This window comes from Grampus griseus, assembly GCF_964374135.1.
Source record: "Grampus griseus genome assembly, chromosome: 11".
Classification (NCBI taxonomy): Eukaryota; Metazoa; Chordata; class Mammalia; order Artiodactyla; family Delphinidae; genus Grampus; species Grampus griseus.
The window spans coordinates 102,709,143-102,726,112 of NC_139005.1; the positions used below are offsets into that span (position 1 = coordinate 102,709,143).

General features: G+C 59.5%; 1 protein-coding gene across 2 annotated transcripts in view; it reads left to right on the top strand.

The window, feature by feature from the left end:
- Positions 1 to 16,970, top strand: part of SHANK3 (SH3 and multiple ankyrin repeat domains 3) — a gene marked incomplete at both ends in the record, with an annotated part of 48,449 nt that overhangs the window by 14,490 nt on the left and 16,989 nt on the right. The window contains 8 exons of one of the 2 annotated variants that reach the window (XM_082666073.1): positions 651 to 853; positions 1,981 to 2,094; positions 7,964 to 8,039; positions 8,233 to 8,315; positions 8,768 to 8,892; positions 8,993 to 9,125; positions 10,055 to 10,135; positions 14,421 to 14,444. In XM_082666073.1, coding sequence (XP_082522199.1) covers positions 651 to 853; positions 1,981 to 2,094; positions 7,964 to 8,039; positions 8,233 to 8,315; positions 8,768 to 8,892; positions 8,993 to 9,125; positions 10,055 to 10,135; positions 14,421 to 14,444 — 839 coding nt within the window. The remainder of the gene's footprint in view (positions 1 to 650; positions 854 to 1,980; positions 2,095 to 7,963; positions 8,040 to 8,232; positions 8,316 to 8,767; positions 8,893 to 8,992; positions 9,126 to 10,054; positions 10,136 to 14,420; positions 14,445 to 16,970) is intronic. The other variant, XM_082666074.1, reaches the window with a different exon arrangement.

Consider the following 16,970-nt stretch of genomic DNA (forward strand, 5'->3'; position numbering starts at 1 on the left):
GAGGCCAAGGCCCGAGCTGGAGGGTGCGGGCGCGGACCCGCTGGGGGAGCCCCTCCTGGCGGCGAGGCGGACCTTCACGGAGGCGCTTCCCTCCTGTCCGAAGCCTCCAGTCCCTCCCCAGCTCCCACCCAGCCGGTCCCGCCTCCCCCGTCCCCGCGCTCCTCCGTCGGACTGACCCCTCCCCCACCTTCCCCTCTGGGCACCGTAGTCCCCCTCGGCCCCTCGGCCTCTCCCGCGTCGGGGCCGCGGCGACCGGGCCGCAGGGGGGAGAGGAGGGAGCCCGGCCCGCCGCCCGCAGAGGGAGGAGCCGGGCCGCGGAGGAGGCGGGGCGCGCGGAGCGGCCGTGGCATGGAGCGAGCCCGGCGCGCCCGGGAGCGCAGCCCCGCGGCCCCGGAGCCCTGAGCGGGCGCGGCTCGTGCGCTGGCGGGAGCGGGCCGGGCGCGGCGGCGCGGCCCATGGAGCGGCCCCGGGCCGGGCCCCCGGCGGGCGGGCGGGCGGCCGCGGCGGGCGGCGGGCGGCGGGCGCTGCGGCGGCGGCTGCGGTGAGGCCGGCGGCGGGGCCGGGCCGCGCGCCATGGAGGCCCCGGGCGCCGGCTTCGCGTGCCCGCTGCCCCCCGGCATCGCGTCCGTCACCTACGTGTTCGTCTACAGCCCGAGCGGTCCCGGCGGCCCCGGCGGCCCCGGTCCCGTGCCCGGCCCTGGCCCGGCGCCCCCCGCGGCCCCCGCGCCGCCGCCCCGGGGCCCGAAGCGGAAACTTTACAGCGCTGTCCCCGGCCGCAAGTTCATCGCCGTGAAGGCGCACAGCCCGCAGGGCGAGGGCGAGATCCCGCTGCACCGCGGCGAGGCCGTGAAGGGTGAGGGGGCGCGGGGGGCGCGGTCGCGGGGGGGGGGCGCGGCGCGGGGCCTCCTGGGGTTCGCGGGCGCCACTCTGGGGTGCCCGGCCCGGCTTCCCGGCGACCGTGGAGGGGCTGATGCCATTTTGGGTGTCTGTTATTAGGGGTGTCCCTGGGAACTCTGAGTCGCCGTGGTCATTATGGGTTGCATCTGCCACTGGGGATTCCTTGTGTCGCTGTGAAGGGCTCTGTCAGGGAGGGGTGTCTGTCTTTATGGGGTTCCTGTCGTGGGTCCCTCTCCATCCTCTGTCATTTTGGGTTTTCCGTGTCACAACAGAAGCTCCTCTCGTCATGGGGGTGTTTCTGTGTCATGCTCGGGGCTGGTGGTGGTGGGGTTCTCTGTGTTCGTAGGACCTTATCCTATTACAGAGCTTCCTTGAATTATGGGGTTCCTGTGTCACTTCTGGGACTTTTTTCATTGGAAACGCTTGTGATATGTGGGAACTCTCTGCCATTCTGGGGGTATCTGTGACAGTTAATGTGGGTGTCTGTGATGAGGGGGTCCTGTGCCATGACAAGCTCCTTGCATTACGAGGGTCTCTGTCATCACTGGGGTCCTCACCTCATGAGCGCTCTCTGCCCGTGGAGCCTAAGAAAGACACAGTTGCGAGGGTCAGCTCTCCATGGCCCATCATGTGGCCTAATCCCCTGGCCGCAGCACAATGACCCTGAGCTCTTGGCCGTGACCCCTGGGGTGGGCGACAGAGCAAGGTTGGTTGGGGGTTGGTTGAAGAGGTGGGAGGAGAGGGGTCAGCTGGGAGGGCAGGAGTAGGATTGTGGCCCCTGCCTCTGCCTCCTGTCCCCCCCTCGAGTGTGTCCATCTGTGCGTCTCTCTGTCCCCCACATGCCCATCCTGTGCTGTGCCCATCTGTTCTTTTCTGTCTTCTGTGTGGATCCCAAAATTTTCCCAGGGAAAAAGACAGGAGGATGAAGGAAGGGACGGGAAGGGAAGGAGAGACGTGAAGGGTGGGTGGGCAGAGCCTGAGCCCGAGGAGGTGGAGGTGGGGCTGGTGGTGCTGGTGGGAGAGGTGTGGCCCTCCGGCCGCCCTCCTCCGCCCTGACAGCCCGTCTGGCTTCTGTCCCTCCAGTGCTCAGCATTGGGGAGGGCGGTTTTTGGGAGGGGACCGTGAAAGGCCGCACAGGCTGGTTCCCGGCTGACTGCGTGGAGGAGGTGCAGATGAGACAGTATGACACGCGGCACGGTGAGTGACCCCTACGTCCCCTGGGTGGCCCCTGAGGGTGCCGCCCCTTCCAGCTTCCCGTTGGTCTTGCTTGGAGGCAGATCCTCATTGTATACACAGAGAAAAGACTAGAACAAACTCAAACACACGTTCGAAGTAGGTGCAAACTCGTGTACATGACAGACACGGCACGCGTTCACCCCATACTTACTTACCAACACACACGTTTGCATCTGGATCCTGGACAGCTGTGGAGACACGTGTGACGTGCGCGCCCATGGGACGCGCACGTATGAACGTGCACCAGTCTGTGATCCCACATGTGGCTCTCAGTGACCACAACCCTTCCCAGACACGGTTCTCACAGAAATGCTGGGTGCTTGGAGTGTGTGATTGCCTTGTGGCTGGCAGACAAGTAAAGAGGTCAGTATGAGAAAAGAGGCATCTTTCCAAAGTGGACAGATTGTCCAAGTGGGCAGTGCCGGGAGGCCTGGGCCAGCCAAAAGGAAATGAGGCCAGTTGGGCCCAGAGGGGCTGTCATGGGTGCCCTGGGGCCAGGATGGTCTGAGGGCAGCAGGTGGGGGATGGCTGCATCCTTAGCCTGCAGGAAGGACGTGAGGGCAAAGGCCGTGGCTCCTGGGGCTGGTGAGCAGCCTCGGTCCAACCCTGCTCACCACCTGAACCTCCAGGAAGGACCCCTCTGGGAGTTGGAATCTGAGGTGGTCCTGCCGGTGGAAAGGAGCGGGGTCCTTTCAAGACCCCAGCCAGGGCTGACTGCGCACCCAGGAGGCCCCTCGACCCGCAGGTATTATTTCTGGCCCCGAGAGCTGGTGGGACAAGGGAGCCCCCTCCTGAATGGTGGCTAGGTGGTGGTCACTAGTGGTGTGTCTGGACCCAGAGTGCATTCCTCTGTCTTTCTGCACATGAAGGGCTCAGAGCCAGGGTTGCTGTGCTCCCTTATCCTGGGTTGCGGGTTTCCCCAGGGGAGCCCACCCCTGTGTGGCCTGGACCCCTGCCCTGGGTGGAGCGTGGCAGAGCCCAGGGAAGCAGGAGTGTGGCCGCTGACCCACTCCTGAGCAGGAGCCTTTATTATAAATTATTTATTTATTTTTATTGGCGTATAATTGCTTCACAGTGGAGCCTTTACTCTCATACCTGGCTGTTCACACCGCCTCACCCTGACGGCTCTCCTTGCGGCTGGGAGCCTGGGAGGGACACGACATCCTGTATTCTGCCCATCGTGGGCAGGTGGGGTGGTATGTTGAGGTGGGGAGTGGTTTCGGAAGTTTGGGCTCTGGTGCCAACTGGACGGGAGAGGGGAGGGGAAGGAGGGGCCTCGAGACCTGCGTAGGGAGTGGGTCCTGTGCGCCCCTATAGGGTGGGCAATAAAGGTTCTGGTCTGAGAACTCTGTGGGTCCAGGGGCAGTTGGAGCTGAATCTGAGGCTGGGGAGGAAGGAAGGGAGGTCTGGACTGGAGTTGGAATTTGAGAACAGCCCATGTTTGTTAGGTGTTTGACGTGCGCTGGACCCTGTGTTGGGAGCTGGGGTCACAGGGGCTGGCTCTCTGCCTAGCGAGGGGCAGGCGGGCACACTGCATGGCTGTGACAGGCGTGAGCACAGGGGCCTCCCTGGGTCGGTCTGAAGGAGTCCGGGGGCCTTTAAAGCAGAGGTGTTGTTTGAGCTAAGCCTTGAAGGATCGCTAGGACCATCTAGGTGGTCAGCATGGTGGGGGTGGGGGCAGAGCCTGTTGGCCAGGGCACGGCCTGTTGGCCAGGGCACGGCATGGCCTTCTAGACCTACACGTGCTGGCACCCCGTGTGCTCCAAGCAGTGTCAGGATGCCTGGCTGGGTTTTAAGCTCTCTTACATCTAAGAGTTCACTGACTCGTCCCGGCGTGCCTGGGAGGTGGGGACAGTTGTTGTTAGTTCATCTCTAGGAGGGTTCTGTCCCGCAGCCCAGGGAGCAGTCTTGTTTGCAGTGTAGGCAGTGGGCTGCAGGGTCTGTGCTGTAGCTGCCACGCTTCATGGGCTCTGGCTGAGCGAACCTGTGTGTTGAGGGGCGGGTGGCAGGGCTGGAGTGGGGAGTGTGAGGGCTGGTCCCGCGTCCTGGGACCAGGGGCTAAAGTTTGTGGCGATGTCGCAGGAGGAGTCTGGGGGGCGCTGTCCTGATCGTGCTGGTCATTTAGGATTAGGGTGATGGCCCAGGCAGGGCAAAGCAGGGAGACGGAGACGGGATGGGCAGGGCTGGACTGGAGTCATAGAGAAGGGAGACGACACAGAGCAACCTGTTGAAGGAGCTATAGGCCTCCGGGCAGTGGTGGGGCTCCTAGACAGGGGTGGCTCTGGGATTTGTCATCTGAAAGTGTCAGAAGGTACCTGGGTAGATAGGAGCGTTTCATGGACGGGCAGGGAGACAGGCCTGCGGGGGCTGCCTGCTGGGAGGGGGTGGGAATAACCTCTGTCCTTACCTGCAGGCCCGGCCGCCAGCTGCTCTGGGCAGAGTCTCTGATCTGGGACCCAGGGGCTGAGTTCTGCCAGAGGCGAGAGGGCAGCCCAGGAACAGGAACCTGCTTCCAACAGGCCCAGATCCAAAGAAAGATCTGTTTCTGAGACTGGAGCAGGGACAGAGAAGGGACTTAGAGGCCAAGGAGGGGATACTGCCAACACGTGTGGGCCAGGCCGATGCCCTGGGTCAGCAGAGAGCAAGGCTCCCACGGCACCCATCTGGGTGAAAGCAGCAGTTGCAAGCAGGGAGAGTTGAGCTGTGAGGGGAGGGAGTGGGGAGGCGGCCCTGGGCATCCGGGAGGCTGGCATAGAACACCAAAGCTATGGCTCTGGCTGGCATCCTCCCTCCTCCTCCTTTCTTTCCAGTACTGGGGGTGGGGGGGGCATGCTGTGTGTTTTCATTTGCGTTATGTAATAATTTGTGTTTGGTCGATAAATATAAAAATAGGAGTCCAGTGATCTGCAGAGGGTCATTTTTGGGGGAGGAGTCCTTCTGCAGGCAGGCACTGTGAATGTTTCCGAAGTTGGGTCAGCGTGGAGAAGGGTGTGGTAGAGGTGAGGAGAGGCCTGGCCTGCTCTGGCTTTGGGGACGGCAGGGTGGTGGGTGCAGGTGTGCTGCAGAGGGAGGAGAGGGTGTGAGCACTGGGGACGGTGCCAGTGAGATCAGACTATAGGCCATCAGAACCTAGGGGGCCCCTCCAAGGTGAACCTAGGGGGCCCCTCCAAGGTGAATTTTCCTGCTTTATAAGGAGAGGGCCAAAAGGGACTGTCGAACATCCTGAGAATCACACAAGTTAGTGGCAGGGTTCTGAAATCCAGATCAATACTTTTCCTGATACCTGTGTCTTCTGATGTTAACAGGAGCTCTTCTTTCCATCCAGCCACTGCTCCATCTACTCTTTTTTTAAAATTTTTTAATTTTTGGCTGCGTTGCGTCTTCGTTGCTGCACGCAGGCTTCCTCTAGTCGCGGCGAGCAGGGGCTACTCTTTGTTGAGGTGCACGGGCTTCTCGTTGCGGTGGCTTGTCTTGTTGCGGAGCGTGGGCTCTAGGCACGTGGGCTTCAGTAGTTGCAGCATGTGAGCTCAGTAGTTGCGGCGCATGGGCTCTAGGGCACGCAGGCTTCAGTAGTGTGGCTTGCGGGCTCAGTAGTTGTGGCTCATGGGCCCTAGAGCACAGGCTCAGTAGTTATGGCGCACAGGCTTAGTTGCTCTGCAGCATGTGGGATCTTCCTGGGCCAGGGATCGAACCTGTGTCCCCTGCGTTGGCAGGTGGATTCTTAACCACTGCTCCACCAGGGAAGTCCCTCCGTCTACTATTTTTTTTAAAATTAATTAATTAATTAATTAAGTTTTGGCTGTGCTGGGTCTTTGTTGCTGCGCGCGGGCTTTCTCTAGTTGCGGCGAGCGGGGACTACTCTTTGTTGCAGTGTGTGGGCTTCTCATCGCGGTGGCTTCTCTTGTTGTGGAGCACGGGCTCTAGGCTTCAGTAGTTGTGGCTCGCGGGCTCTAGAGCTCAGGCTCAGTAGTTGTGGCGCATGGGCTTAGTTGCTTCGCGGCATGTGGGATCTTCCCAGACCAGGGATCGAACCCGTGTCCCCTGCATTGGCACGCAGATTCTTAACCACTGTGCCACCAGGGAAGTCCCCTCTGTCTACTCTTACATCCATCTATGCTTTCACTCACCCACCCATCCTGTCATCCATCAAGCCACCTAGCAGACCCAGTCCACCCATCCCCACCTTCCATCCCTTGCATCCCTTCCCACCTCCCTACCCTGCTCTCTTTCCCTCCATCCACTTATATATACATTTACCTTTTGATCCATCCTTCTGTCTACCTCTTGTTCCATCCATCCTTCCATCCATCCACCCCCCCGCCCCAGCCACTTGTCCACCTGTCTGTCCTTCCAGTTGGCATTTGGAACGCCTGTTGTGTGCCAGGTGCTGTGCTTGGTGCTAGGATCACAGAAACAACTGCGACATGGTCCTTACCCTCAGGAGCTTACAGTTAGTGGAGACAGTCGTCAGAATCATAGGTCCCCTCTCGGGCCTCCTTTCCTGCTCTCTCTCCTGCTCCCTCCGCCCCAGCTGCCCAGGCTGTTCACTGTCCCAGAAAGCCTTTACCCACACGGAGGGCTGCTCCCTTACGTCCTCGTGCCTTTGTTCACCTCTCCCTTCCTGGGGAGGCCTTCACGTGACCACCTAGAATTGCAGCGCCCCAAACGGCTTCCTTTTTTCTTACTGCTTACCAGCATTCCACACGTTCTGTGTGTACCTGTTTCTCGTCTCCTCTCTCTCTTCATCTGTACAGTTTAGCCTGTAAACTCCGCAGGGCAGGGGGGCTTCGTTCTGTTCTCTGCTCCATTCTTGGAGCCTGGTACGTAGTAGGAGCTCAGTACGTACTTGTTGAATGAATAAATTGATCTTGAGGAATGCTAAGCTGGTAGAGAAGGGGGGAGGAGCTGAGGGGTGAAATTACAGGTGGTGGTGGAGCTGGAGACAGAGGTGCTGGGGGCTGGGGGCCAGGAGTGGGTGCGAGGGTACCAGAGAATCCAGTGTACGTGTACAGGCAGCTGGAGAAGTAAGCCTGGAGCAGGGAGGGTCGTGACTGGAGGTGCGGACTGGAACCTGCAGGCTTGCAGGACATCAGCGAGGCCGAGGGTGGGGCAGCTCTGCAGTGGCTGTGAGGGACTCTGAGATCAAGAGTACAGACGGGGATAAAGCTCTGTGGGATGCAGTGACAGCAGGATAGGGGGACCTAGCCCCCCATACATGGAGGTGGCGTCTGGAGCAAAGGACCCCATGGGGGTGAGCGTCTCTGTGGTGAGGGGTACGTTGAAGACGCAGGGCCACCTCAGTGCCAGTTCACAGGGGTATGTAGCGTGACACTTGCGCATGACTGGGGGTCATGCACACACAGACATGCACACGTATGAGCACAGCACCTGCACATGACTGCAGGTCACAGAGACACGCCTGTATGAACACAGCACTTACACGTGACTCCAGGCCACACGTGTGCGTGCGCAACCTTCTCTGCCCTTAGTTTGGGGGCTTGCTGACTCTCTCTGTGCTTGCCCTGGCCCTGTCTGGTCTGCTGTGTGCAGCCACTCAGGAGAAAGATGAGCCACAGCTCCTGCCCCCGTCTGGACCCTGACCCCTAGAGGCAAGAGTTCCTGCATGGTCCCCTCAGCCTTCTCACCTAGGACCGCTGGGCCCAGGACCCCAGGATTTGGACCCCCCGCTTCCATGTGGGCACTACCATGCCAGGGGCGTGTGCGTGAGCGTGCGTGCATGCGTGTGCGGCTGGTGACGGGCGTGGTTCAGGGGGCGGTTCACGCCACGTGGAGGATGAGACCCTCTGTCAGCTCCTGAACCTCCCCTCAGAAACCCGGGAGGACCGGACGAAGCGACTTTTCCGCCACTACACGGTGGGCTCCTATGACAGCCTCTCTGCACACAGGTACAGGTGGGGCAGGTGGGCAGGCGGGCGAGGGTGGGCACGCATGCGATGGAGCGTCAGATGTGGAGGGAGGCCTCCCGGGTGAGTCCAAGGACAGCTCCCAGGGTGGGCTGTGTCCGTGCCCGTGGGATCCTGTCTGGGGCACGTGCCTTCCCGGCAGGGGTCTCCTCACCTTTCTGTTTTCCTCTGTCAGCGATTATGTCATTGACGACAAGGTGGCTGTCCTGCAGAAACGGGACCACGAAGGCTTTGGTTTTGTGCTCCGGGGGGCCAAAGGTAACAGAGCGGGGTACCCGGCTGGCAAGGGCTGTGCACCACTCGGGGTGTCTTCTGTGTCCTGCCTCTGCTCCTCTCCTCTGCTCTCCTCCTGCCGCGCCCCTGCCCCCCTTTCTTCTCCCCCACCCGCTTCCTCTCCCTGCTGTGACTCTGTATTCTTGGTTTGGGATGTTGGTAGGAGGCAGCGGGTCCTTTCCCTCATTGGTTCCCAGGATCTCTGCTGTGCGTGTCTAATGGAGCGGGGGCCTTTCTGGTGGGGTGAGTGGCGGGGGCGGGGGGGTCTCTCAGAGGGGTGTGTCCTGGATTCCCGGGCTGGCTCTTCTCGCGCTGGGCAGCCCCCGCCCGCCGCCCCCCGGCCCAGGTCGTTCGTGGGAGGTTGCTGTGTGGCAGCCACCTCCACCTGGACCCTGCTGGCAGGACGCCGTCCTTATTGCCCTCTTCCCGTCCCACAGCAGAGACCCCCATCGAGGAGTTCACGCCCACGCCGGCCTTCCCAGCGCTTCAGTATCTCGAGTCGGTGGACGTGGAGGGCGTGGCCTGGAGGGCCGGGCTGCGCACGGGGGACTTCCTAATCGAGGTGAGGCTCGTCCTTCCCTGTGAGGCCCTGTGGGGTGCTGGCCTCTGTCCGAGCCCGAGGAGGGCTCACCTGGATGGCCCCCGGGCCCTGACTGTCCCAGGTGAATGGAGTGAACGTGGTGAAGGTCGGGCACAAGCAGGTGGTGGCTCTGATCCGCCAGGGCGGGAACCGCCTCGTCATGAAGGTGGTGTCAGTGACACGGAAGCCTGAAGAAGATGGGGCTCGGCGCAGAGGTGAGGGCTCGGGCTTCGGACCTCTGTGCCCAGTCTCCCTGCTCTGTCCCCTGACCTTAGACCTTTGACCCCAGGCCCACGCTCCTCTCATCACCCCCGGCCCCAGACTGCTGACTGCTGACGTCAGAGGCCTGAACCTAGGCGAACGCCCACGTGCGCCGCCTGGGTGCCAATCCCCGATGTTAGACAGCCAACCCTCTCCCGGCCTCTGACCCCAGGTTGCCCTCCTAAGATCCCTGCCCCCTCCTTCCCGGCGCCCCCCAGCCCCTGGCATGGAAGAGCCCTCCTTCCCGACGCTGCCAGCAGCTGCCTGGAGGCCGGGGTTGCCATAGCAACTGTGAGGTTGACGCTGCCGCTGCCGCTTATTGTCGGAGGGAAGGGGGAGGCGGCACCTGAGGGAAGAGGAAAAGCGTCTTCTCCCCGCGCCAACGTCGCGGCACAGCCTGGGCCCAGGAGGCTTTGCTGGCCGGGTCTAGCCCAGCCCAGGCCCTGGCTTGGCTGACCACACCCTGGTCCCCCGAGGGGCAGCGGCCTCCAGGCCTGGTGGGGGGGGCGGGCGCTGGAGCAGCAGGAGCCCGGCCTGCCGGGAGACCCCTCCCAGCCCCCACCCCATGACTCTGCCCTCGAAGCCTTCCACGTGGGCCCTCGGGCTGAGGCTGGCCAGCTCTGTGACCCCCCTGGGGCCCTCGACCACCGCCTGAGGCCCTGGCTGCCCTGGCCCAGCCCGGCCTTCAGCACCCCCTGAGCTCCCAGCGCCATGAAGAAGTTTGCATCCAGCCGCAGCCTGAACAAGATCCTGGCACAGTGTGACTCGTCCTCGCGGGAGTACGAGGAGATCCAAGCGGTGGAGCGCAGGTGGCACCTGCACCTGGCCACGCCGCGCTGCCTGCTGCTGGACAGGAGGTCCAAGGCCTCCCTCTTCTTTGCAGCCCCGCCGCCCCCTAAGAGGGCCCCCAGTACCACGCTGACCCTGCGCTCCAAGTCCATGACGGCGGAGCTCGAGGAGCTTGGTGAGTGGCAGGGCAGGCGGTGGGCAGATAGCCCAGGGCGGGGGCCCAGGTCAGGGGAGCTGGGCCAAAGCCAGGCAGAGACAGAGGGGAGGGAGGACCGAGAGGTGGATGTATGGACAGGTTAGAGGTAAATGGGTGGGTGCTGAAGTGGTGGGGGAATTGGGTGTCTGTGGGCTGAAAAGGGAGCTGACGTGTGGGTGGATCGAGGGCTGAGGGGCAGGGTGACAGGGCTGGGGATAGACAGTGGGACCACCATGTCTGGCGGTGGGGAATCAGGCCCTGGCTCACCAGTGTGTTTGCATGCGTGTGCGCATGCAGCCCCTGGTCCTCCCCACCTCCAGTAAGGCTTTACGTCTCCATTTCATCCAAGTGAGAAAAGGGGACCTGACCTTTGCCCCCGGCTCTACCAGGCGCTAGCTGTGTGGTCTTTGCATTTCCGGTGCCCTCTCAGCACCCGTTCACACATCCGTTAAGCAGGGCTCAGTAGAGTGAGCTGCCGACCTCGCGGGGCCGTTGTGAACATTGCTGGTACGGTGATGGGACAGGTCCTCGTAAGTTGCAGGAGGCAAACAAGAGTGTGTTGAGGCTTTGATGGGTATGCGGAGGGCACGATTCCAGGGTGACCACCAGCAGCCTCATCGTGGGTGTGTCTCGATATATGTGACCGTTAATAGCCTCATCATTGGCATGTTCAGATATACATGACCGTGTCCTGACATACGTGACAGTTAATAATGGTTATGCCCTGACTTACACGACCATGAACATCTTTATCGTGGCATGTCCCAATGCACATGACTGTTAACGTGCTCGATCCTTCTATAACCTGAACCCAATTCGAGTCCCAGACTTTGCTCTCGTTCCAGCCATAGAAGGACCCCTGACTCTGGTCATGTGCTGAGCTCTAACCCAGTCGTGGGCACAGGAAGGGCCCTGATCCTGGTTCTAGACTGAGCCCCAACCCTGGCTTCAGGCTTGATTCTGCCCCAGCCATAGAAGGAACCCTTACCTGTCCCCTAAAATTATTTCTGACCTCCCTCATGGACTGATCCCTGACCCTAGACCTTTGCTGAGCCCTTCCCTTCCAAGCAGGTACTCTTTTTTTTTTTTTTTTTTTTTTTTTTGTGGTACGCGGGCCTCTCACTGCTGTGGCCTCTCCCGTTGCGGAGCACAGGCTCCGGACGTGCAGGCTCAGCGGCCATGGCTCACGGGCCCAGCCGCTCCGCGGCGTGTGGGATCTTCCCGGACCGGGGCACGAACCCGCGTCCCCTGCATCGGCAGGCGGACTCTCAACCACTGCGCCACCAGGGAAGCCCTGAGCAGGTACTCTTGACTGCAGTTTAGTTTGGTGTGGAGAACAGCCACCAAGATAGATTAGGCTGATGTGGTCAGGACCTTCTTCCCCATAAATATTCTGAATAAAGTAAAACTCTAAAAATACACAGCCATCTCAAAACAAAAGAAGAGGAATTTCCCAGTTCTCGAAAATGAAGAGAGAAATCAGAGCCAAGGGAGTGAGAGGAAGCAGATGCTCCCATAGTCCATGAGGGCTTGGGACCGATACAGATCCTACGGGCAGGACACTGGGGCTCTGATACCCCCACAAAGCCAAGAGATGGGGGAAAGTAGAGCCAAGCCCAGGACTTGGAATTAGCATCAGAAGAACTGGGAACCGTAGAATGCTATGAAAGAGACAAAACAAGGTGTTTAAAGCCAAAGTTTGAGAGAAATAGCAGAACTCATAATGAAAGAACAACACAGTGGGGGGGGGGGAAATAAGGATAAGCAGATTTTAAAAGGATTCCTAAAGAAATGTTATTGAAACAAAAATAGAGCCCCTGAGATTTTAAAAATCCGTGCCTGGGAAACAATATGGTAGACCCACCTGAAGGAAGAAACTATGAATTAAAAGATAATCTGAGGAAACTACCCGAAGTTCAGCACAGAAAGATAAGGAGATGCAAAATATCAAAGAGTAGACAAAAAATATGGAGGACAACTGAGAAAAATCCCAGCCTAAATAGAGTCCCAGAGGGAAAGAGTTAAAAGATTGGGGAAGAGGCAATATTTGAAGAGTAAATGGCTAAGACTTTTCTAAAATTGAACGAGGACATGAGACTCCAGTTTGCAGGAGTGTAAGTCTGAAGCAGTGAAGTAAAAACAGAGCTACCCCTAGACCTGCCATAGTAAAAGTTCACAACACCATAGACGAAGAGAAGAACCTGAATTGCCAGAGAATGATGACTTAGAAAGGAACAGGGGTCAGACTGACAGCGGAGGTCTGATCAGCAGATGCTAGAAGACAGCGGAACGGTAACTTCAAAGTCTTGGGTCAGAATGCCTTTGCACCTGGAATTCTATGCCTAGTAACCTCGCTCATTCAAGAGTAAGGCAGAGAAGCTCCGGGCCCCGGGGTCACAAGGGTGCAAGGCTAGTCATGGGGAGCTGACCCACCGCACTGATTGAAGATCCAAACTGGTCAATAAACCAATACCAGTAGGCAGCTGGGTCTGGCTAGACCCCACACCAGGCTCTGGTGGGTGGTTCCTGGGAGTCTCTTGCCAGAGGCCGTCACGTGGCCACGTTCAGCTGCACGTTCAGAAAGAGGTGCTTGGGCAGCCTGAGGTCTGTCATCCAGGGACCCAGGGACTCTGCGCTGCAGAAACAGAAGATTTGCCTTCTGCTCTCTGGGCTGCTTCTGTGTGCAGAGACCAGTGGATGGAAGAAGAGCCTCCTTCCTCTCTGGCCTGGGTGTCCCCTCTGTTGCCTTGTGACAGGGTTGCTCCACAGACCCCTGTCTTCCAGAGGGAGGGGGCTCACTCTTGCGGCCCGAGGTCAGCATCCTTTTCACCAGCTTTTCCTGAGCAGAGTCTGGGGGAGGGTGAAGGGACAGCCTACCGCAGAGCCTCCATCCACACTGCTGAGTGAGCGGGTCACAGCTTTTGTTGAACTGGACCCAGGCCCTTCCCGTGGCTCTGTTCAGAGGAAACCCACAGGAAACCCACTCCTGCCCCTGGACGACAGCTGTCCTGGGAAGCCAGTCCACCTGCCGGCCTTCTGTAGACACACGTGGTTTGAGGAAGCCAGGCCAGCATCAGGGTTTTCCCAGGTGCCTAAGCGATCATCCCATGATCCAGTGCTTGTGCTTTTACGGGACAGAAGGAAGGCCCGTGGGTTCGTTGCCAGCATGAACATGTCAGTTTTATGTCACGATATCGAGGGCTGACAGGGCCCTTTAGTGTCTGTGGTCTATTGAGAAGATGACCTGAACACCTGGGAAGAAAGGAAAACGTGAGGCGACAGAAAAGCAGGTGGCAAGGATGGGGCTCACGCAAGGTGGCTCCCTGTGGCTTGGAGGGCCCTGCAGGGGGAAGAGGAAGGGAAGGTATATCCTGCCCCCTGGGGGGGCACTGGTGTCCCCAGAAAGGAAGGGCTGAGGTGGCTGGCAGAGACGGCATTAAGAGGAGGGGTTGGGTGGGGACTCTCCTGAGAGGGGGAGAGAGGGAGAAGGAGGGAGGGTGGGACCCCTCTAGTGCCCTTCAGCCCTGGGGCCCCTCACACTCAGCAGGTGCTCATTGCATAGCTCGAACCAAGGACGTGCTGGGGCTGCAGAGGTTGGTGGAGGCCCAGGCCAGAGGGGCCCTGATGGGTCCAAGCCCCTCCTGTCCATCCTCTTTCCACTGAGAAATCTGGAACTTCTGGGTTCCTTGTTCTTTCGAGATGAGAATGTCAGGGCAGGTGCCATGCCAGGGTGTGGTCCCTGACTGGCCTTGGTCTGGAAAACACGCTGACTTGCCTGTTGTTGGAAACACACTGCAGGAATGCTTGTGGGTGGCCACTGCACCATTGGTGGCCTCTGAAATGGGTTTTTATGGGGTTTTGCCTTTTTTCTGAACAAACGTTTGATTGAACCAAGTGTGACTTAGCTGTGTGTCCACACAGGTGTGTGCATATCTGTGTGTGTGTGGACGTACACAAGCACGTGTGAGTGTGTGTGCATGTGTGTGTGTGTGCGTGCGTGCGTGCGTGCGCATGCATGCGCACAAGCATTGTCCCTGCTTGTGGTTGTTCCCACCTTGAGTTTCACGTACTGACTTGGTATTTGGGTCGATTTGCCACCCGCGATCTGACCAGGGTATAGGCCAGGGGTGGTGGGGATCTGGGAGATCCTGGCTGTCGGGAGGGAAGGGATGGGCTAGGAGGCGGTGGGAGTGGGGAGTGGGGCCCGGGTGCCGAGGGACGAGTCCTGCCTCTCACCCCGTTTACTCTGTTTCTCGATTCCAAGCCTCCATTCGGAGAAGGAAAGGGGGTGAGTCATCTGCTGTGCTCGGGGCCCAGCTTTGCCTGACCCTTGGCTGCGGAAGTGCTTGTGTGTGAGGGGCTCCTGTTCGAGTCAGGGGGTCTGGGAGCCTGGGTTGCACCCTCCTGTTGGCCTTCTCCGTGGGGGGGCTGCTGGGGGCACAGTGGAAGGACCTGGGAAGGGTCAGATGGGCCTGGGATGGTGAGTGTGGCCACAATCCTCGGGGGCTCGAGTGAGCTGGGGGCAGCGGTGTGAGGGCCATGGGGGCTGCTGAGGCAGAGCTGGAAAGGCATCCCAGTGGAGGCCACAGCGCGTGCCACAGCCCGGAGCAGAGGGGGGAAGGGTCCAGAGGGCCCAGCTGTGGAGCTCGCTTGGGGAACAAGGTGACCAGGCTGGTGGGGGCGGGGGTGTCAGGTGCTCAGCCCCAGCCCGTGCCGCTTCTCTCTGCTTGTTTCCTGGGGCTCCTGTGCCTGGTGTGTGGGTCCCGCCTCTGTGCTGATCTGTTACGGGCTCAAGCCTAAGCTTGGCCCTTTAGGAGCGGGAATCTGGGCCCCAGAGCTGCTGACTTGACCACCCCGCCCCTCCCGTCAGACCTCCCACCCTGGATCCTTTGAAGCTCCTTCCTGGATGTCCTGGATGTCCAGCCTGGCTCCGTGAGGCACAGCAGCCAGGCGGGGACAGAGTCTGGGCCTGGGCGCTGAGGTCCAGGGTCTGGTGGGGTCTAGGGCCTGGCCTTTGCCAGCCGGCTGCACCTCACGTGGAGCCTGGAGCCTCTGTCTGCTGCACAGGAGTCCGTGCCAAGCAGGGGCCTGAGGTGGCTTTGTGGCCCCAGGCGTGTGTGTTCACTCGTTTGTCTTTGTGCCTGGTGCCCGCCCACCCCTCACTCCAGGATCCACTGGGCCTTCCCTGTGCCAGGGACACACTTGCCCATCTGTCTGAGCCCAGGTTCCCTGTGTGACCTGCGATCTCACCCTCTGAATTCTCCCGTCGCCCTTGCCCCGGTCCCAGGTGAAATGCTTTCCCTTTTCAGGGTCTTTTCAGGTATAAAACAGATGACTAGGTCTCCTCTGGGGACACTTTTCTTCACACCTTTGAGGCAGACACACAAGCTATTTCTGGAATGTTTTGGTTCTTTCCTCAGCTCATTAGCGGGGCTCCCAGGGTGCTCTGCTGTGGCCTGTGTGCTTCTTCCAGTCGTAGGGGAAGTGACGGCGATCCGTCGCCCCCGCAGGCCCCTCATCCCTGCTTGGGTCCTGGTTCAAACAGCTGCATCCCCAGCTGCGTCCCTGCCACATAGCGACCCTGACAGCCAGTGTAGTGCCCCAGACCTGGTTCCTAATGGGCTTCATTTCTTTTGTTAAGTATCTAAAGTCATTTATTTAAGAATATAGTTTTCTCATTTTGTTGGGGGTTGGTGTCAACCTCACCAGCTTGTAGTTTGCAGAATTCTTGATGCTTTTCCTTTGGAAAATGAGTCTCGTCTGGCCTCAGCACCATGGCCCCATGGCCAACAGTATTCGCTTTGCTAATAGCTTCGTGTGCACACTGCTCTGGGTCTCTGAGCTTGAGTGCTTCCGGACCTAGAGACGCAGCCCCTAAGTCCACAGCTCGGGTGAGCGTGCGCCCCGTGTGGCCCACGGAAATATCTTCCCTCCGCTCATGTCTTTATGTCTGTGGTTCCGGATAGTCTGGTTGTTAAGTCTGGTCTCTTACTTATCGCATCTATGATCTGGGGCAACTTCTCTCTCAGAGCTTCAGATTCTTCTTGGGTAGAATGGGGGCAATAGTGACCCCTTCTGCCTGTGGCGGTTGCAGCATGAGAGGGGCCACATAAACCTCTTCTAACTCTGGAGATCCCCACGGACTTAGCAAATGGTGATCGTGGTGATTTCAGCTGCCAAAGGGCAATTGCTTACCTCATTACAGAAGCAAACAGGAAGGCCCCTCTAACAGCCCGCCCCTGTCTGCACCTGGTGGCGCTGGGAGCTGTGCACAGGCCAAGCGAGCTGGTCTGTAGATGGAGCGTGTTTTGCTGGTCACTCGTAGCATTTGTTGAACTCTCTTGTATTTGGGGACCAGGCTGGACGCGCCAGGCACAGCTGTAGCACTTCTGCCGTATGTGCTAATTCTCACAACAGACACTGAAGCAGGTACCTTTCTTAATGCCTGTTATCAGATCAGGAAATCAAGTCGCAAAGAGATTAGGTCAGAACAGTCAGTATACAGGATGGGTCTGGGTTGGGTCGGGTACTGTACATCTCGGAGGAGTTTATTTCCTTCCCCACAGCAATGACTGAGCAGTGCTGGGAGGAGGTGTCAGGGCTGACCACAGTTATTCAAGGGGGGCACTTGGGGCATAAAAGGACTAAGTGTAACCAGATGCGTGGTCCTCTATGGTTGGCACAGCTCCTAAGAGTCTGGAAGGGCTCAGGGATTTCGAGGCTGAGTGATGGGTGGGCTGCGGTGGGGCTCCTGGATGAGAGGGTCAGTGTGGCGGCCAGGTGCACGTGGGAGCTGCCCCAGCCCCTGCTGTGT